The 15,391-nt window shown below is 38.3% G+C and overlaps 1 protein-coding gene across 2 annotated transcripts; it reads right to left on the reverse strand.

The window, feature by feature from the left end:
• Positions 1-1,204: 1,204 nt before the first annotated feature.
• Positions 1,205-14,985, reverse strand: LOC120081372 (DEAD-box ATP-dependent RNA helicase 41). Of its 2 annotated transcripts, none has more exons than XM_039036201.1 (4): positions 14,778-14,985; positions 13,547-13,667; positions 2,145-3,863; positions 1,205-1,832 (listed from the first exon to the last, which is right to left on the reverse strand). In XM_039036201.1, exons 2-3 carry the CDS (start codon positions 13,653-13,655, stop codon positions 2,350-2,352), a joined length of 1,623 nt encoding a protein of 540 aa, XP_038892129.1. In that variant the 5' UTR covers positions 13,656-13,667; positions 14,778-14,985; the 3' UTR covers positions 1,205-1,832; positions 2,145-2,349. The 2 variants fall into 2 exon arrangements, with proteins under 2 accessions (XP_038892129.1, XP_038892120.1); XM_039036192.1 differs by having other exon boundaries at positions 2,145-3,872; positions 14,778-14,983.
• Between the last annotated feature and the right edge of the window lie 406 nt (positions 14,986-15,391).

Below are 15,391 nucleotides of genomic sequence, written 5' to 3' on the forward strand. Positions count from 1 at the left end.
TATAATTTTGGCTATTGACTATTTTATTAATTTCAATTCTCGTGTCATATATTTATTTATTTAAATTTAATAAAATTTATATTAATCTATTATTAAAATTTTATCAACAAATTTCATTTGCATCACACGTGTTTTAGAGCGAGTAAACTTAAAATTAGTAAACAACCGGTCTCCTTCGCCAACTTAACTCATAATTTACTTGTGGAATTTTCTTTTCTAATTACCAATAATGCTGGTCATATTACACCCCATTTAATGACATATTCTCTTCATTACACAATTTCATGTCACTATCTCAAGTTTCATTTTTTTTTTTTTTTTAATAAACTGACCCATTTCATTGAAAGAGTGAAATAATAAAAGGACCAATCAAGCAAGATAGAACCTATAGAATAGTTTAAAAAGAAAAGAAGAAAAAAAAAAGGAGAAAATTTGTAATGAACAGCCAACTATGGAGCATCATTTTGAAAGAGACAAAAAAAAAAATGATATATAACGAATTACAAAATTAGGATAAATTTTTGTTGTGTTTTTCTTCCCTATTAAAACTAGTAGCCGTTAATCTTAAGAAATGTAACTAAATCTCTTTCTATAACTTTTTTAGATCTCTTATCTAGAGATGTTCACAGGACAGGGATAGAGCATTTCGTCCTTGTCCCAATGAATTTCCCTACTGGAAATGGATAGAGATTCTTCACAAAGATTTCGACAGATCAAGTTTCCCGCCTTTATTTTTTAACAATTTTTTTAAAATTTCAATTAAATGTGTATTTTTTTTTTTTAACAATTCCTTAAATATTTCTAATATAATTTTCAATTAAATAAAATATTATCAATTTTACTAATAAAAACAATAATCAAATACAATTTGAAAAAAAATAATTAAAAGATTAAATTCTCATAACTTGTAAAAATTAAAATTTAACAATTATTAGAACATCTTATCTTAAATATTACAAAAGTCGAGGTGGGGCATGGGACGAAGCCAAGGACGGGGAATATAATCCCTATCCCCAACCCCGAATTGTAAATGGGGAAAAAGATTTTCCACTCCCTCCCTCATTTCTCGTGTATTTAGGGATTCCCCACTCCGTTCTCATGAACCTCTAACGGATTTTTTTTTCGACATCTCTACTCTAGCTCCAAAAAAAAAATGTGATTCAAGTCTCCGCAGCATTACAGCAAAATGAACCCACTATCACAATGCCCATATAATCTTTTTTTCTTTTATTTTAGGAAAAAAATACAATATTTATAAATTTAATTGAGAACGTCCCTCTTTTTGGGCAAACAATTGAAGATGAGCACTACCCGTTTACATCCAACGGAAAAATTTAACTACATTTATTTATACATAGAGGCATCTCTTCCACAATCCACCACATGCAAACTTGTGGATCATAATTTTGATTCAAGTCGTCGTTTTTTCATCCATTGCCTCTGTATCTATCATTTGGAGAATTCCCTCCTTTCAACTTCCAACAATAATAAAAGAGATTTGACCGATCCTCCAAATTTCGAATTCCATGAACTTCCATTGTAAATGTTGATGAGATGGTAAGCTCAGGTGGTCCGAAAATTACTTTATATACTCCTTCCATTCAACACTTGACACGTCATTTTCATGGACTTCAGAATGCCTCTCTTATGACAAAGAATGAAGGTAGTACTACTGCCATCCTAGAAATTCTCTAGTGTTATGGGTTTCATCACTCCAAAATTTAGATATATTCATAGCCACCCACTTTAATTACCTCTCCAAGTTGAAATGCACGTCCGTCTCATCATGACATTCTTGAAGCATAGTAGCGTTGGTGCAGGCCTTCTTTGTTCTGGAAGAAAAAAATTGTTAATTATTTTTTGAATAATACTCGGGTATGCATTTCTTCTAGCCGAAGTTCCAAACTTAAGGTAGGTTTGAAAGTGATTTTAAAATTTGTCATTTTAAAAATTACTTTGAAATATGCATTTAAGTTTCAATCATTCAAAATCAAATATGATTCGAACATTGCATTTCAAAGCGTAAATTAAATATTAAATTAATTTTGAGTGATCAAAGATTTTCATAGTTATTTTAAAAATGACAAAAATAATTCCAACAATTTCAGAATCACTCCTAAACATACTACTAGTGCATTGCTTACCTTCCAAAGCTAGACCCTTGGGAAGCTTCAAATACCATGCCCCTCAGTCATTCTGCCAGCAGACTGCAAGGAATTTACTCTGCCACGTGTAATTACAAAACTCCAGTGCCTTCACAGGTTTAATAAGCCTGAGTAAATTCGTCAAAGTAGATAGAGACCTACTTAATGCCAATACTGGGATAGAAAATCTTCCACAGATTTACATCTAAGAATGCTTTCGTTTCTTCTGGTGTTTGGCAGTGTACGAAGATTTTGCTGTATAATGTGAATTCAAAAGTTCTCGAGGAATAGGTGCTCCAGAAGACTTTAAAGTCTCCACTAAATCTTGAAATAAATTCTTATTTTCCCCATTCACAAACACTATGGCTTTGCCCTCCTCTCCAAGTCTAGATGCCCGGCCAATCTGGTGAACATACTCCTTAATGGAATTTGGCATATCAAATATAATCACTTGCCTCACACACAGAAGATCCATCCCTCGACCCAAAATCCCAGTAGCCACCATCACTTGAACTTCTCCCACCAGAAATGACTTCATGGCTTCTCGTCTCTCCTTCATTGACTTGTGCCCGTGAATTGACAATGCCTTTATCCCAGTGGTAACAGTAATTGCATTGGAAAGGAGATCGGCTCCAAGCCTTGAGCCAACATATACTACGAGAGGTGGCATAAAATGTTGTTTACTAGTTAATATGTCAAAGAGCTTTTGTTTCTTATTCTTTGATTCTACCCAGATAACAAGCTGCTTCAAAGCCTTGGTTGGTTTATTTGACATGCCCGCAGATATAGTAACAGTGCCATCTCCCATAGATCTTGCCATCTTCTCTACTTCGGGAGAGGTAGTTGCAGTATACATCAAGATTTGTGGTCTTGAAAGAGCCCTGAAAATTTGTAATACCTGATCACGAAAGCCTTTCTGGAGCAAGCAATCCACTTCATCCAGAACAAAAGTCCTCACTTCATCAAGTTCAATGTCGTGCTTTGTCAAAAGATCAACCAACCTGCCAGGAGTAGCAACAATCAGCTCAACTCCTTGCTGGATACGATGGAGCTGTCCAGCTAGAGCATCACCACCAACAACAAGGGCAGTTTTAAATGGCAAGCCTTTTCCAAGCAACTTCGCTTGTTCTTCAACTTGAATGCAAAGCTCTCTAGTAGGTGTAAGAACCATAGCTAGTGGCTTCTTTTCGCAATGGAAACACTCAAGACGAACACGCGCACAGTAGGAAACTATTGGGACTAGATAGGACACGGTCTTTCCAGAGCCGGTCTCAGCTGAAACCAGCAGATTTTTACCCAAACAAGCAGCTGGTATAGCTTGCATCTGGACAGGTGTAGGCATCTCATAGCCTGCAGTCTCAAGATTCTGGAGGAGCTTCTGAGGAAGGTTGCCGTAAGAAAATGACAATATAGGAGCACAATCTAGGTCTCCCTTTATACTGATTCCAAGTTTTCTCCTAAGCAACTCAGTTTGGTCACAAGTCAAAGAAGAAGAACCCGACTTAACATATACACATTCATCGGCTGCAGGAAGTCTTTTAAGAGGTGGCATATCTGGAGACAATCTATTTGCCACTTTGCGTAGAAGTGATTGTTTACATTCCATGCTGCAAATATCATCATCTGTCTCATCACATATGTATTCCCCATAGCGACCACATACAACACATTTAGGTTCTCCAGGCAAAGCGTCTCGCTGATCCTTACATTTCACTTTAACTGCAGATTCTACATTAGAAACAAAAGTTTAACGGACGATTATTAAAAAAAATCCAGATCCTTTATCAAGCATTTGACAGTTTTCAGAAAGAACAAATAAATCACTGGTACAACCGATGTAGTAAAATCCCAAAAGATATTTAATAGTTTTTTTATGTCCTTTCATTTTATATGATCTCTTATTTCAATTAGTTAATGTTACAGGCAAAACATGACAGTTATGGAGGCTGTAATAAATGCTGCCAACCTTAATGGATTGAGCAGACCTCAATTAGAATCATTGCAATATTAGCAAAGAAGGTACTTGTGTGCAAATGACTGGAAATCGAGAGGTTCATCACAGCAAATGCACAGATCATGCTCAAAAGAAGTGCTCTGCTGCTGAGTATAATCCCCAGGTAGGTGGCTTCATTCGGAATGTTATCAGAATATGTGACCTTTATGGAGAACTTGTCTAAGTAAATGATTTTCCATATCCATCCTGTAAGATTGTCACCCTATCGATTGGAAAGGAAATCTTTGGAATCTTTTCAGCACAATCGTTTCTTTCATATTTATTAGAGATAAAAGATCAATAACCCATCATACAAATGAGCTGGATTATGATAGACCTCCCATATTTAGGAAGTATGAAAGAAGGGCCCATAAGAAGGTTGGGGAGAAGGGCACAAATGTAAATGTGGGAGAGAATAAAATTAGTTAGAATGGGGGCCACCAAATCTATAACAAATTCGGTTAGTAGAGGGGAAATTCTGTTAGTAGAAGGGAGTGACTGTTTGTTATAAAGATAGGAGGATAGAAGCACGGGGGGTATGAATCTTTTTATTTAGAAACATGAGCTTGCTGAGCTTGTAACAGGGAGGGGGTCTCGGCTTCCTAGGCTATTTGAGCCAAAATAGTAAATATATAATTGAGACTCTATCAATCTGGTATCAGAGCCATTCGATTCGTGGGAAAGGGTATGGTGAAGAAGATGGAGGCAAGACTATCAGCTATGGAGGAACAACTCACCTTACTTCAAGTTGGGATGGAAAACAGAATGGATCAGAGGTTTGGAGAGATGCAGCAGATTACTGAGAACATGATGACTGCAAAAATCGAAGCATTAGGGGAGACTATGGAGCAGAAGATGATGCGGGCATTGGAGGTCTGGTCGAGGAAATCAGAAACAGCCAAGGAAAGGGAATCGGGGTCATCATAGAGGACAGTGACTGACAGAGGAAAACAACCAACGAGAGAGGAAGGCGGCGAAAGAAAGGAACTGTTGTTGTTCGATAAGCAACTGAGAAAGCTGGAAATACCAATATTCAAAGGAGAGCCAGGTGAAGACCCGATGGGATGGTTTCACAGAGTTGAAAGGTATTTTGTTGTGAACCGGTTATCGGAGAAGGACAAAATCGAGGCTGCGATTTTGTGTTTGGAAGGGGAGGCACTAAAGTGGCGTCAATGGGAGGAAGAGAGAACGCCGATGGACACCTGGGCCAAATTTAAAGAACAACTCCTACTGCGTTTCCTACCAGTCAAAGAGGAAGATCGGAGAGCACAATTTCTGACCTTGAAGCAGGACGGCAGTGTGCGAGCATACCGGCGGCGATTCGAGCAACTCTCAGGGCCGTTGAAAGACCTCTCAGATGAGACATTAGAAAGTAAGTTTGTTAGTGGGCTGAAAGAAGATATTCAAATCGAAATGAGAATGTTCAAATTAATTGGGCTGAAGGAAAAAATGAGGATGGCCCAAATAATAGAAGATACGGAGGAGGCTCGAAGAAAAAAATGGGGCAACCCGAACCCAACAAAGTCGACAAGCGCATCTTCAAACTCAGGCTCAACTCGACCACAGGTCAACCCACCTCCAACTCAAGTCTAGAACACGCAATCAGCTGCCCGAACAATCTCTCTCAACCCGACCCGCACGTCAGGTACATCTTCAAACTCTGTTACTTTAAAAGACATCAATGGAAAATCGTTCATGGCCAGCTTTCAAGCGGCTGTCCGACAGTGAGATGCAAAACCGGAGGGATAAGGGACTTTGTTACCGATGTGAAGAGAAGTATACACCGGGGCACCATTGTAAAAAGAGGGAGTTGAGTATCTTGTTATACCACGATGAGGAGGAAGGAGCTGAGATTAAGGAAACAGAGGACGAACCAGGGGAGGCCGAGATGCCGATGACGACTACATTGGAATCAATGGTGGTGGAGGCTAGCGAGCAAAAGGCAACGGAGCTGTCCCTAAATTCTCTGGCAGGGATCGATTCACCCCGAACGATTAAAGTCGGGGGGCTATAGGAGACAAGGACGTGATTGTTCTCATCGACAGTGGTGCATCACACAACTTCATCGACAACGAACTAGTATCGACCCTAAAACTGCCACAGACGCCAACGAAAAGTTATGGGATAATGCTGGGAACAGGGACATCAGTGAGGACAACGGGCAAAGGGGTAATTCTTAATCTCCCTAACTTAACTATTATCAATGACTTCTTTCCCTTGCCCCTGGGCAGTGCTGATGTGGTATTGGGAGTGCAATGGCTGATGACTTTGGGACAGGTCAAATGCGATTAGGGAACGTCAGAGATGGAATTTCAGGTAGGTGATTGGTGGATACACTTGCAAGGAAACCGCAACCTGATGAAAGCTCAAATCTCATTAAAGTCGATGATGAAATTGGTAAAAGGAGGGGGCCAGGGCATCCTTCTTGAGCTGAACTCACTCATGACCTCTGAAAAGGATGGAGAGGCGTGATCAATAGTAGAACCACAACCGGAAATACAAGAGATTCTAAGAAAATACCAATCCGTTTTCAGATCAGTGGAGGGGCTACCTCTAGTGCGGCATCATGAACATCACATTGAACTCAAGCCAGGGGCAGGACCAGTGAATGTCAGGCCATATAGATACCCACAATTCCAGAAGGACGAGATTGAGAAGCTGGTTGAAGAGATGCTCACTGTCGGGATCATTTAGCCCAGTGTAAGTCCTTTCTCAAGCCCTGTGTTATTAGTAAAGAAGAAGGACAGAAGCTGGCGATTTTGTGTTGACTATAGGGCATTAAACCAAGTCACAGTGCCAGACAATTTCCCTGTCCCAATGGTTGAAGAACTCCTTGATTAATTGGCCGGTGCACGAGTCTTCTCCAAGATTAACTTGAAGTCAGGATACCATCAAATTCGGGTAGCCTTCAGACATACACAAGATTGCATTCTGCACTCATGAAGGCCATTATGAGTTTCTAGTCATGCCATTCAGATTGAGAAACCCCTCATCTACATTCCAATCGGTAATGAATGATCTCTTGCACCCATACTTAAGAAAATTTGTGTTAGTATTTTTCGATGATATCCTAATCTACAGTTCTTCTTTATGTGATCATATGCGTCATCTATCCGTGGTGTTGCAAGCATTGGAGGATAACCAATTTATGGCCAATCTTAAGAAGTGTACGTTTGGGGCAAAGCAAATAGATTATTTGGGGCATATCATATCAGAACAGGGAGTGGCAGCAGACCCTTCAAAAGTGGAAGCTATGCTCTAATGGCCAACACCAACAACGGTTAAACAACTCAGAGGATTCCTTGGGTTAACAGGTTACTACCGCATGTTTGTATCTCATTATGGGTCGCTGGCTTTCCCTCTAACACAGCAACTCAAGAAGGATAAACTACAGTGGAACAAGGATACTCAGGAGGCCTTCAAGGTCTTGAAGCAACGGATGGCCCAACTACCTACCCTCAAGCTCCCTGATTTCAATCAAACATTCATAATCGAAACAGATGCCTCCGGGGTAGGAGTTGGAGTAGTATTAATGCAAGAAGGAAGACCGGTGGCATACTTCAGTAAGGCCCTCCCACCCACGCACCGACTCAAGGCTGCTTACGAACGAGAACTGATTGCTATAGTCATGGCTATACAGAAATGGCGCCCCTATCTATTGGGAAGAAGGTTCATTGTGCGAACAGACCAGAAAAGTCTCAAATTCTTATTAGAACAACGTATTATAGCAGGGGAATACCAGAAATGGGTGGCTAAATTAATAGGATATGAGTTCGAGATAGAATATAAGAAAGGAATGGAAAACTCGGCCGCAGATGCATTGTCTAGGCTGCCTACCACGATGGAAATGACCATGATCAGTGTAATGCGTGCCCTCAACCAGGAAGTGTTCACTAGTCAAATTGAGCAAGATCCGGAACTAAGAGCAATCAGGGATAACATCCGAGCGGAGCAACCACACCCTCGAGGATATGAACTTCAGGGAGAGCTCCTACTATATAAGCAGCATATTGTGCTTCCATCACAGTCACCTACCATCCCATTACTCCTACAAGAATTCCACAACAATCCAATTGGAAGGCACAATGGGATAGTGAAAATGTATCAACGGTTAAAGAAGGAGTTCTTCTGGACAGGGATGAAAGCAAGGGTAAAGGCATTTGTAGGGGATTGCTCTATCTGTCAACAAGCCAAGTACTTGGCCTTAGCCCCTGCTGGACTACTCCAACCTCTGCCAATACCTGAGCTCACTTGGCAAGACATCAGCATGGATTTTGTAGAGGGACTGTCAAAATCCGAGGGATACAACTCAATCTTGGTGGTGGTTGATAGGTTATCCAAATATGCACACTTCATCGCTCTTCGCCACCCCTATACCGCAGCAACCGTGGCTACTTGGTTCATGAAGGAAGTTTTACAACTGCATGGAGTACCAAGAAGCATCATATCTGACAGAGATAAGGTGTTTACTAGCCTATTTTGGGAAGAACTGTTTAAGCTGATGGGAACGTAACTCAAGAGGAGCTCATCCTACCATCCACAAACGGATGGACAAACGTAAGTGGTCAACCGAGGCTTAGAGGCATACCTCCACTACTTTACCATGGAAACTCCTTCGCAATGGCACAAGTGGCTAGCATGGGCTGAATATAATTATAACACATCTTACCACACAGCCATCAAATGTACACCTTACGAGGTATTGTACGGCAGACCAGCACCTACACTCATCCATTACACATAAGGGAATGCCATAGTAGGAGACGTAGACGTGCTACTCAAAAACAGAGATGAGATGCTCAAGCAGTTGAAGAAAACATTGGAAGCAACACAACAAAGAATGAAGGCTCTAGCAGATTCAAAACGAAGAGAAGTGAACTTTGAAGTCTCGGACTGCGGGTACATCAAGCTCAAGCCATACCGTCAAGGATCACTATTGATGCACAAGCACCCAAAACTGGCACCACGCTACATTTGACCTTTTCAGATAACCCAAAAGGTCGGACCAGTGGCATATAAGCTTGATCTACCTCCCAATGTCACCATACATCCAGTATTACACGTTTCACAATTAAGGAAAGCCGAGGGGACCATACTACCACGATTCTCTTCACCAACGGTGGGGCCATTCGGAAAGCAGCTAAAACCATTGTCAGTTTTAGGAGTTAGAAAGATTGGTTCGACGATATCATCACCTAATGACTTTGAAGTACTCATACGGTGGGAAGATTTACCAGTAGAAGATGCAACATGGGAAGGAGGAGCACAAATAGTTGAGCAATTCCCTGACTTTCACCTTGAGGACAAGGTGGTGCTTTGGGGGGAGGGTAATGATAGACCCCCCATATTTAGGAAGTATGAAAGAAAGGCCAATAAGAAGATTGGGGAAAAGGGCACAAATGTAAATATGGGAGAGAATAAAATTAGTTAGAATGGGGGCCACCAAATCTGTAACAAATTCGGTAGTAAAGGGGGAATTCTGTTAGTAGAGGGAGTGACTGTTTGTTATAAAGATAGGAGGGTAGAAGCACAGGGGGGTATGAATCTTTTTATTTAGAAACTGAGCTTGTTGAGCTTGTAACAGGGAGGGGGTCTCAGCTTCCTAGGCTATTTGAGCCAAAATAGTAAATATATAATTGAGACTCTATCAGATTACTATTCAGAAGTTTTAAATTCCTAAAGAAGGTCAATGTTTGACTAGAGTTCGGCTCTTGGAGGCATTGTTATTATTATTATTATTATTTTATGAGAAACGATCAAACTAAATTTCATTAATGGTATGAAATTACAAAAAGGTTAAGATAGCCATGAAGATCACAAAAAGCAATTCCACTGTGCAGTAAAAGTAGTAAGGTTGTGATCACAAAAGAATTTGGGTGAATTTACACCAAGAGAGAGATGTTCAAAGAAAATAGAGAACTCGGTCACTTTGTCCTCAAAAGTGTAGTGGTTGCACGCGAGCCATATGTGGTATAGGAAGAGTTTAGTGATGATTGATGAAGGACCATATTACTTCCTTTTCCTTCTTGCAGGGGTGGCTAATGAAGAGCAATTGGAGAAGAGTATGTGGATCATTTGGGAAGACCATGAAGTAGTTGAAAGCAGCCAAAATCTTTGTTCAGAAGGATTGAGCATGGTTGCAATAGATCAAAATGTGTATGAGGGATTTGCTGTCGTTGTGGCAATTGACACACCGACCAGGAGCTGAAACAATCCAAGGAGCTTTCATGATCAGAATATCCAAAACAATCTTTGTGGAAAATCGAAGGGGATCTTGGAGGTATCATTATAGCTTAAGTTGTCAAGAAAAGAAACTCCCTATGTCTACTTCCAAACCTATCATATGCAATCTTTGTGAAAAATCTTTTTGGACTGCAGGTACAGCCAAAAGTGTTTAATCTGTTTTTCAAACGAACTTAACATTACTTGGCCTCCACAATGAAACAATTACTTTTTTATTGAACACAAATATCTCATCTTCCAAGAAAATTAAAATTTATTCATTGCTGCAAAAGAGAGAATTTATCAATATGCTTCAATAGGATAGTAGCTGCCTTACACATGTTCTCATTCTTCCAATCTGAAAATAAGACAGCAAATTTCAATAAAATAAAATATTTAAACTTTTTCTAAAGAGACAGAGCTCAAAAGTACAAATCCAAAAATCAAAGATTAATTACTTCATCATTTTGACAGCCTCTCAAATTGTGCTCTAGGAGTGACGGGAGAAAAAACTTGCTTTAGACAATACAAAAAGTGGAATTCCAGATTTGACCCGTGGAAGAAAAATGGGAGGAAACGTGGGAGATAGCTCACTTTTAACACCTCAAGACGTGTACCCAATTCTTTCCACTATGTAATTAAAACTCCTGTTATTAACAATAACATAAGTCAGAGAGCCTTTCCCCTCTAGTTTCTTCTTGTACTTTTCATATTATCAATAAAAAGTTAGTTTCTTGTCAATAATGATTCGTTTAGTTTCTTATCCAAACAAATGGAGTCCAAAGGTAGTGGAAAAGAAATCTTTCTCATCTTTCTCAATTGAAGTCAACAGAAAATTTAGAGGTAGCAGAGCTACGATTTTCAAACATGGAAAATATTAACCACACTCCATCTCTCCAGGCTCCCTTTCTTGGTTAGCTAGTCACTTTAGCAACCAAACTGACTTCCCTCTCGCCCATAAATTTTGAAGGAGTTCCAAGAGGTGTTGATTATGTCTTTGACACTTTGTAAAAATGAATTAAAAAATTAAAGAAAAAATGTTGATTATGTCTATTAGATGGAAAAAAAGCTCAAACAAAGAAAGAATGTATTTCTGAAATAGCAAAGCTGGACTCAAATGGTAAGAGAAAACAAAATTCTGGTTCCCCCTGGAGAAAATAGGAAAGGACGGTCTTCTTTTCTCTTGTCGATAGAGGACTACCCCTTTATAGGCTCTTCTACATACAAAAATCCCCCTTTCTTCTAAAGAGAAGTACGTGGCAGGCCTTAAAGACGGGAAAAAAGGGTACCGGCATTAAAGTTAAGGCTTCCCTTGCTGATGTTAAAAAAATTGAAAGTGCTCCTCTATGATCCAGCCTTACACCCCTCTTTGTCTTGAATATTGATGACCATTACTGGGAAAATTAATCGTTTTAAAATAAGAAACTGATATAGATTCAAAACGAAAGACTAAAAGGCTACCTAGGAGTAGAGAGAATCCCCTCCCGATACAGCTACAAAAAGAATGCCCTTCCGATCTGTACACTTGACAACATGCTGTTTCCCTCTCTATTTGGTCAGCCAAACTTGACCCACGTTGCCTCTGAAAGGATTGAAAATGCTATCTGTAGCAGTACACAGAAACTACTTCCTCATTGGCAAAATGCACGTTTCTTTCACACTTGAAAAGTATCAAAACCAACCTATGCCTATATTATATGCAGAATCCAAATCCATCCATCGTTCTACAATTGGATAAAGGTAGGAGACTTAGTCAAGTCAATCATCTCAGACCAACCAGAAGTAACTCTTCTCTTGAATCCACGCGAACTTATTCTGCAGTTGGGAGGCAGGGTAGGCACATCTATAACTTCATATTCAACAGGAATAAGCACATTATTACACGTTGAAACTTTGCTGATTTCAAATCTGTAATAACCATGAATAACAATTAAATGACCAATTGAAGAAAATGACTAGAGCACCACTTCCAAAGAAGCCAAAAGGGGGTTCAAGCCGCACAACTCCAAAGTAATTTTTGCCTTTCCCTTCAAACACCAACCTGAAAGAGCTTTGAAAAGCCACTCCCCACCGTCCTAAGCCAAAGCTGATTTTGAAATAGGATCCAACCAATATAAGAAACTTCCCTGGGAAAATTATATTGCTGTATACTGGAGAGTATTCATGTTTTTTTCTTCTTTTGGTAAGAAAGGATTCATTTCAAAATTCTTTGTGATGATGGTTCAAAATCCTTCGAGTTCTTCAAGGCCATGGTAAGCTAGCATAGATGCGCTCAATCATACATTTGGAAATCTATTTTGTTCTAAGTGGACAAAGACGATGCAGTGGACTTATGCTCATCTCAAGAGCTTCCTTTCAATCATTTTAAAAAAACTAAACTATAGGGAAGCTACCATACAATACTTCATAGACAAGCTGTTGAACCAGTTTCTAAAACCAACTCCACTACCTGGAACATAGAAGCTGAAGATATTGCAGAAGAATAATTAAGTTCCAAGAGAAATAATAATCTGCAGATTCAGATTATGAAACAATTGCTGACAGGAACTCCGAAGTCTATGAATTCAAGGCAGGTAATTTAGTTGTGGTGGACACATCAAAATCCTAATTGGGACTTATATTAAAAACTAAAGCAGAAGCAAATTCCCCCCATCAGATGCCAAAGAATATTTTACTTCAAATTTACAGACAAATGAACCATTTAATTATGAACTGTACAATAATTATATACTTCGACCATTTTCCTTTCAGCCTAAAATCAAAGAAAATGTAATACTAGAGCGGTAAACTATGCAGTGCAATTCCCAGTACATTGTCACTTCCCTACTCCTATCCCAGTTATTTCAGTTAGCATCATAGTCAATTAGCCTGACTACCATGACAGTTAAACAGGTGCCATTCTAAGTTCCGCCAACATCAATGCATTGAGAAGACTAAATCCAAATTTGAAGAGAATATCAATAATTAACCACGCAAGCATCAGGTCAGCAACAATATTGATGAGTATTCAAAAACACGAATAACGAAATCGAAATATTTCGGGGGCTTGAAGAAAGGAATACAAACACAAGGAACCTAGCCAAAACCAACCAAACAAGCATAAAAACCATCAAATAGTACGTATGGAAGTAACGAAGAAGTATGGACATACATGTTCATGTGTCTCAAAGAAAAAAGGCCCTCTTACCTCTAGAATCATCGGTATCTGTCAATTTTGTCAATGCTTCAGGCACACCGTCCTTGTTTCCATTTTCCATGATTAAGAATTCAGAATTGTTATGCTCGGAGTCAAGCATTCACATTAATTCCTGCAAAATAAATAAATAAACAACCTCCACTACAAATTTATGTTGAATATTTTTATTGTGAAAGAAAGTGAAACAATTGAATATTGAAACATAAACAAATTAATTTAATTATATAGATTAAATTCATGGTTAGAAACTTTTAAATTGGATTGAAACTTCAAATTAGATAATGTTTCATTTACAAATTTAACATATATGAAAATTAGATTTGTATTTCCTTCAATTTGAATGAGTTTTATTTGATTGTGGTCAAGTAACAACTCAAATAAGTTAAATTTGACAAATGTTTCAATTTTTGTATTTATTTGATTTTATTTTATATTTTGGAGAGTTACTAAGTCGCTAGCTTATAAATAGCAACTTGTTTCTTCATTTGTAGCATCTCATTCCAAATTGAAGTGTTCTCTCCTTTCTTTTTTTATTTTGATCTTGAGTTAAGTTGAGAGCAAGTATCCAAAAGTTCTATCAGATTCAAGTAGTTCGAGATTGCATTTTTACCGAAGTTAGTCATTGTATCCTACTAAGACGATTGCTATAGTCTGCTTGCAACCATATTGAGATTCTTAGTTATTTCAATTCATAAGCCTTGTTGTATTATTTGACTTACTTTTGGTTTGAACATTATTATTATATACAGTATGTATTATATCTAGTTGAGGTTTGATCAGCTTCCTAGAGTATTCAGTTTATATATATCATTACTCCCAACAATTTAAAGAGTCAAGCTGCTAGTTTGGGATCACCAAATACATCAGGGGTCAGTAAATAACATCCTCGCGTCTAAGCCTAGGCTCACTTGAATCACTTGCGGAATTGTTTAAACAGAAACTAACAAATTTTCACATTTTCAGTGGGAACCGCCACAAGAAAATTGGAATGGCCAAAGTGCATCTTCCTCTATCCTAATTATTATATACTACGACATGATTTTTTGAGCAAGAAATTGTATCAATTTGGATATAATATATATCCCCAACAGATTTTTTCAAGTTGCGTATAAATATATATGAAATCTCGAGTGCTTAGTAATAATATGAGAATGGAAGATTTCGGTGGAATGATCTGCAACAAACAGGACAGAATAGAACAGAAGAAGTTGAGGAAGATCACCTGAAATATATGCCGATCGCCTTTTTCTAGCAGGAGAATGAACGAATTCGCTCAATTTCCCACCGGAAAATTTCGCTCCTTTTTTTTCCGTTGTAACCCGGCCCGAAACTTAGCGTTAGGGTGTTGCGTTTGCTAGCGCTTAAGCTCAACTATGGTTAAGTTCTCATGAAGAAGGAACAAAGTTGGCCAATAAGGACTAACCTCAACTAGTATCTATAGGTTCGTGGTTGAAATCTATCACCTCCAATTTGTATTAAAAAAGAACGAATAAAATAGATCTTCTATCTCCAATTTGTATTAAAACGGAAGGAACAAAATAGAAAAAATTGTTAGAAATAACATAAAATATTTTATCTTTCACAACTAGTAACTTTTATGAAAAAGCATTCAAATAGTTTTTTCTTGTGATTCTCATCTAAATTTGAATAAAAAAAACTAATATTTTCATCTTATATTCAACCTATCGGTTCTTTTATGCTTTTGAAATATCGCACAACCGAGATTCTACATAATTTTCCAAAATAGTATGTAATCTTTACAAATCTCATACTAAATCTTACATCTTTTTAAATTTTCTTCAAATTCTGTAATCTTTCCAAAATCCTATAAGTATT

This window comes from Benincasa hispida, chromosome 1 (genome assembly GCF_009727055.1).
Source record: "Benincasa hispida cultivar B227 chromosome 1, ASM972705v1, whole genome shotgun sequence".
Classification (NCBI taxonomy): domain Eukaryota; kingdom Viridiplantae; phylum Streptophyta; class Magnoliopsida; order Cucurbitales; family Cucurbitaceae; genus Benincasa; species Benincasa hispida.

Coding starts and splice junctions, on each gene's coding strand:
- LOC120081372 (XM_039036192.1), bottom strand. CDS start 13,655: ATGCTTGACTCCGAGCATAACAATTCTGAATTCTTAATCATGGAAAAT. Junction 3,873..13,546: donor AGATACCGATGATTCTAGAG/GTAAGAGGGCCT, acceptor TTTCTAATGTAG/AATCTGCAGTTAAAGTGAAA.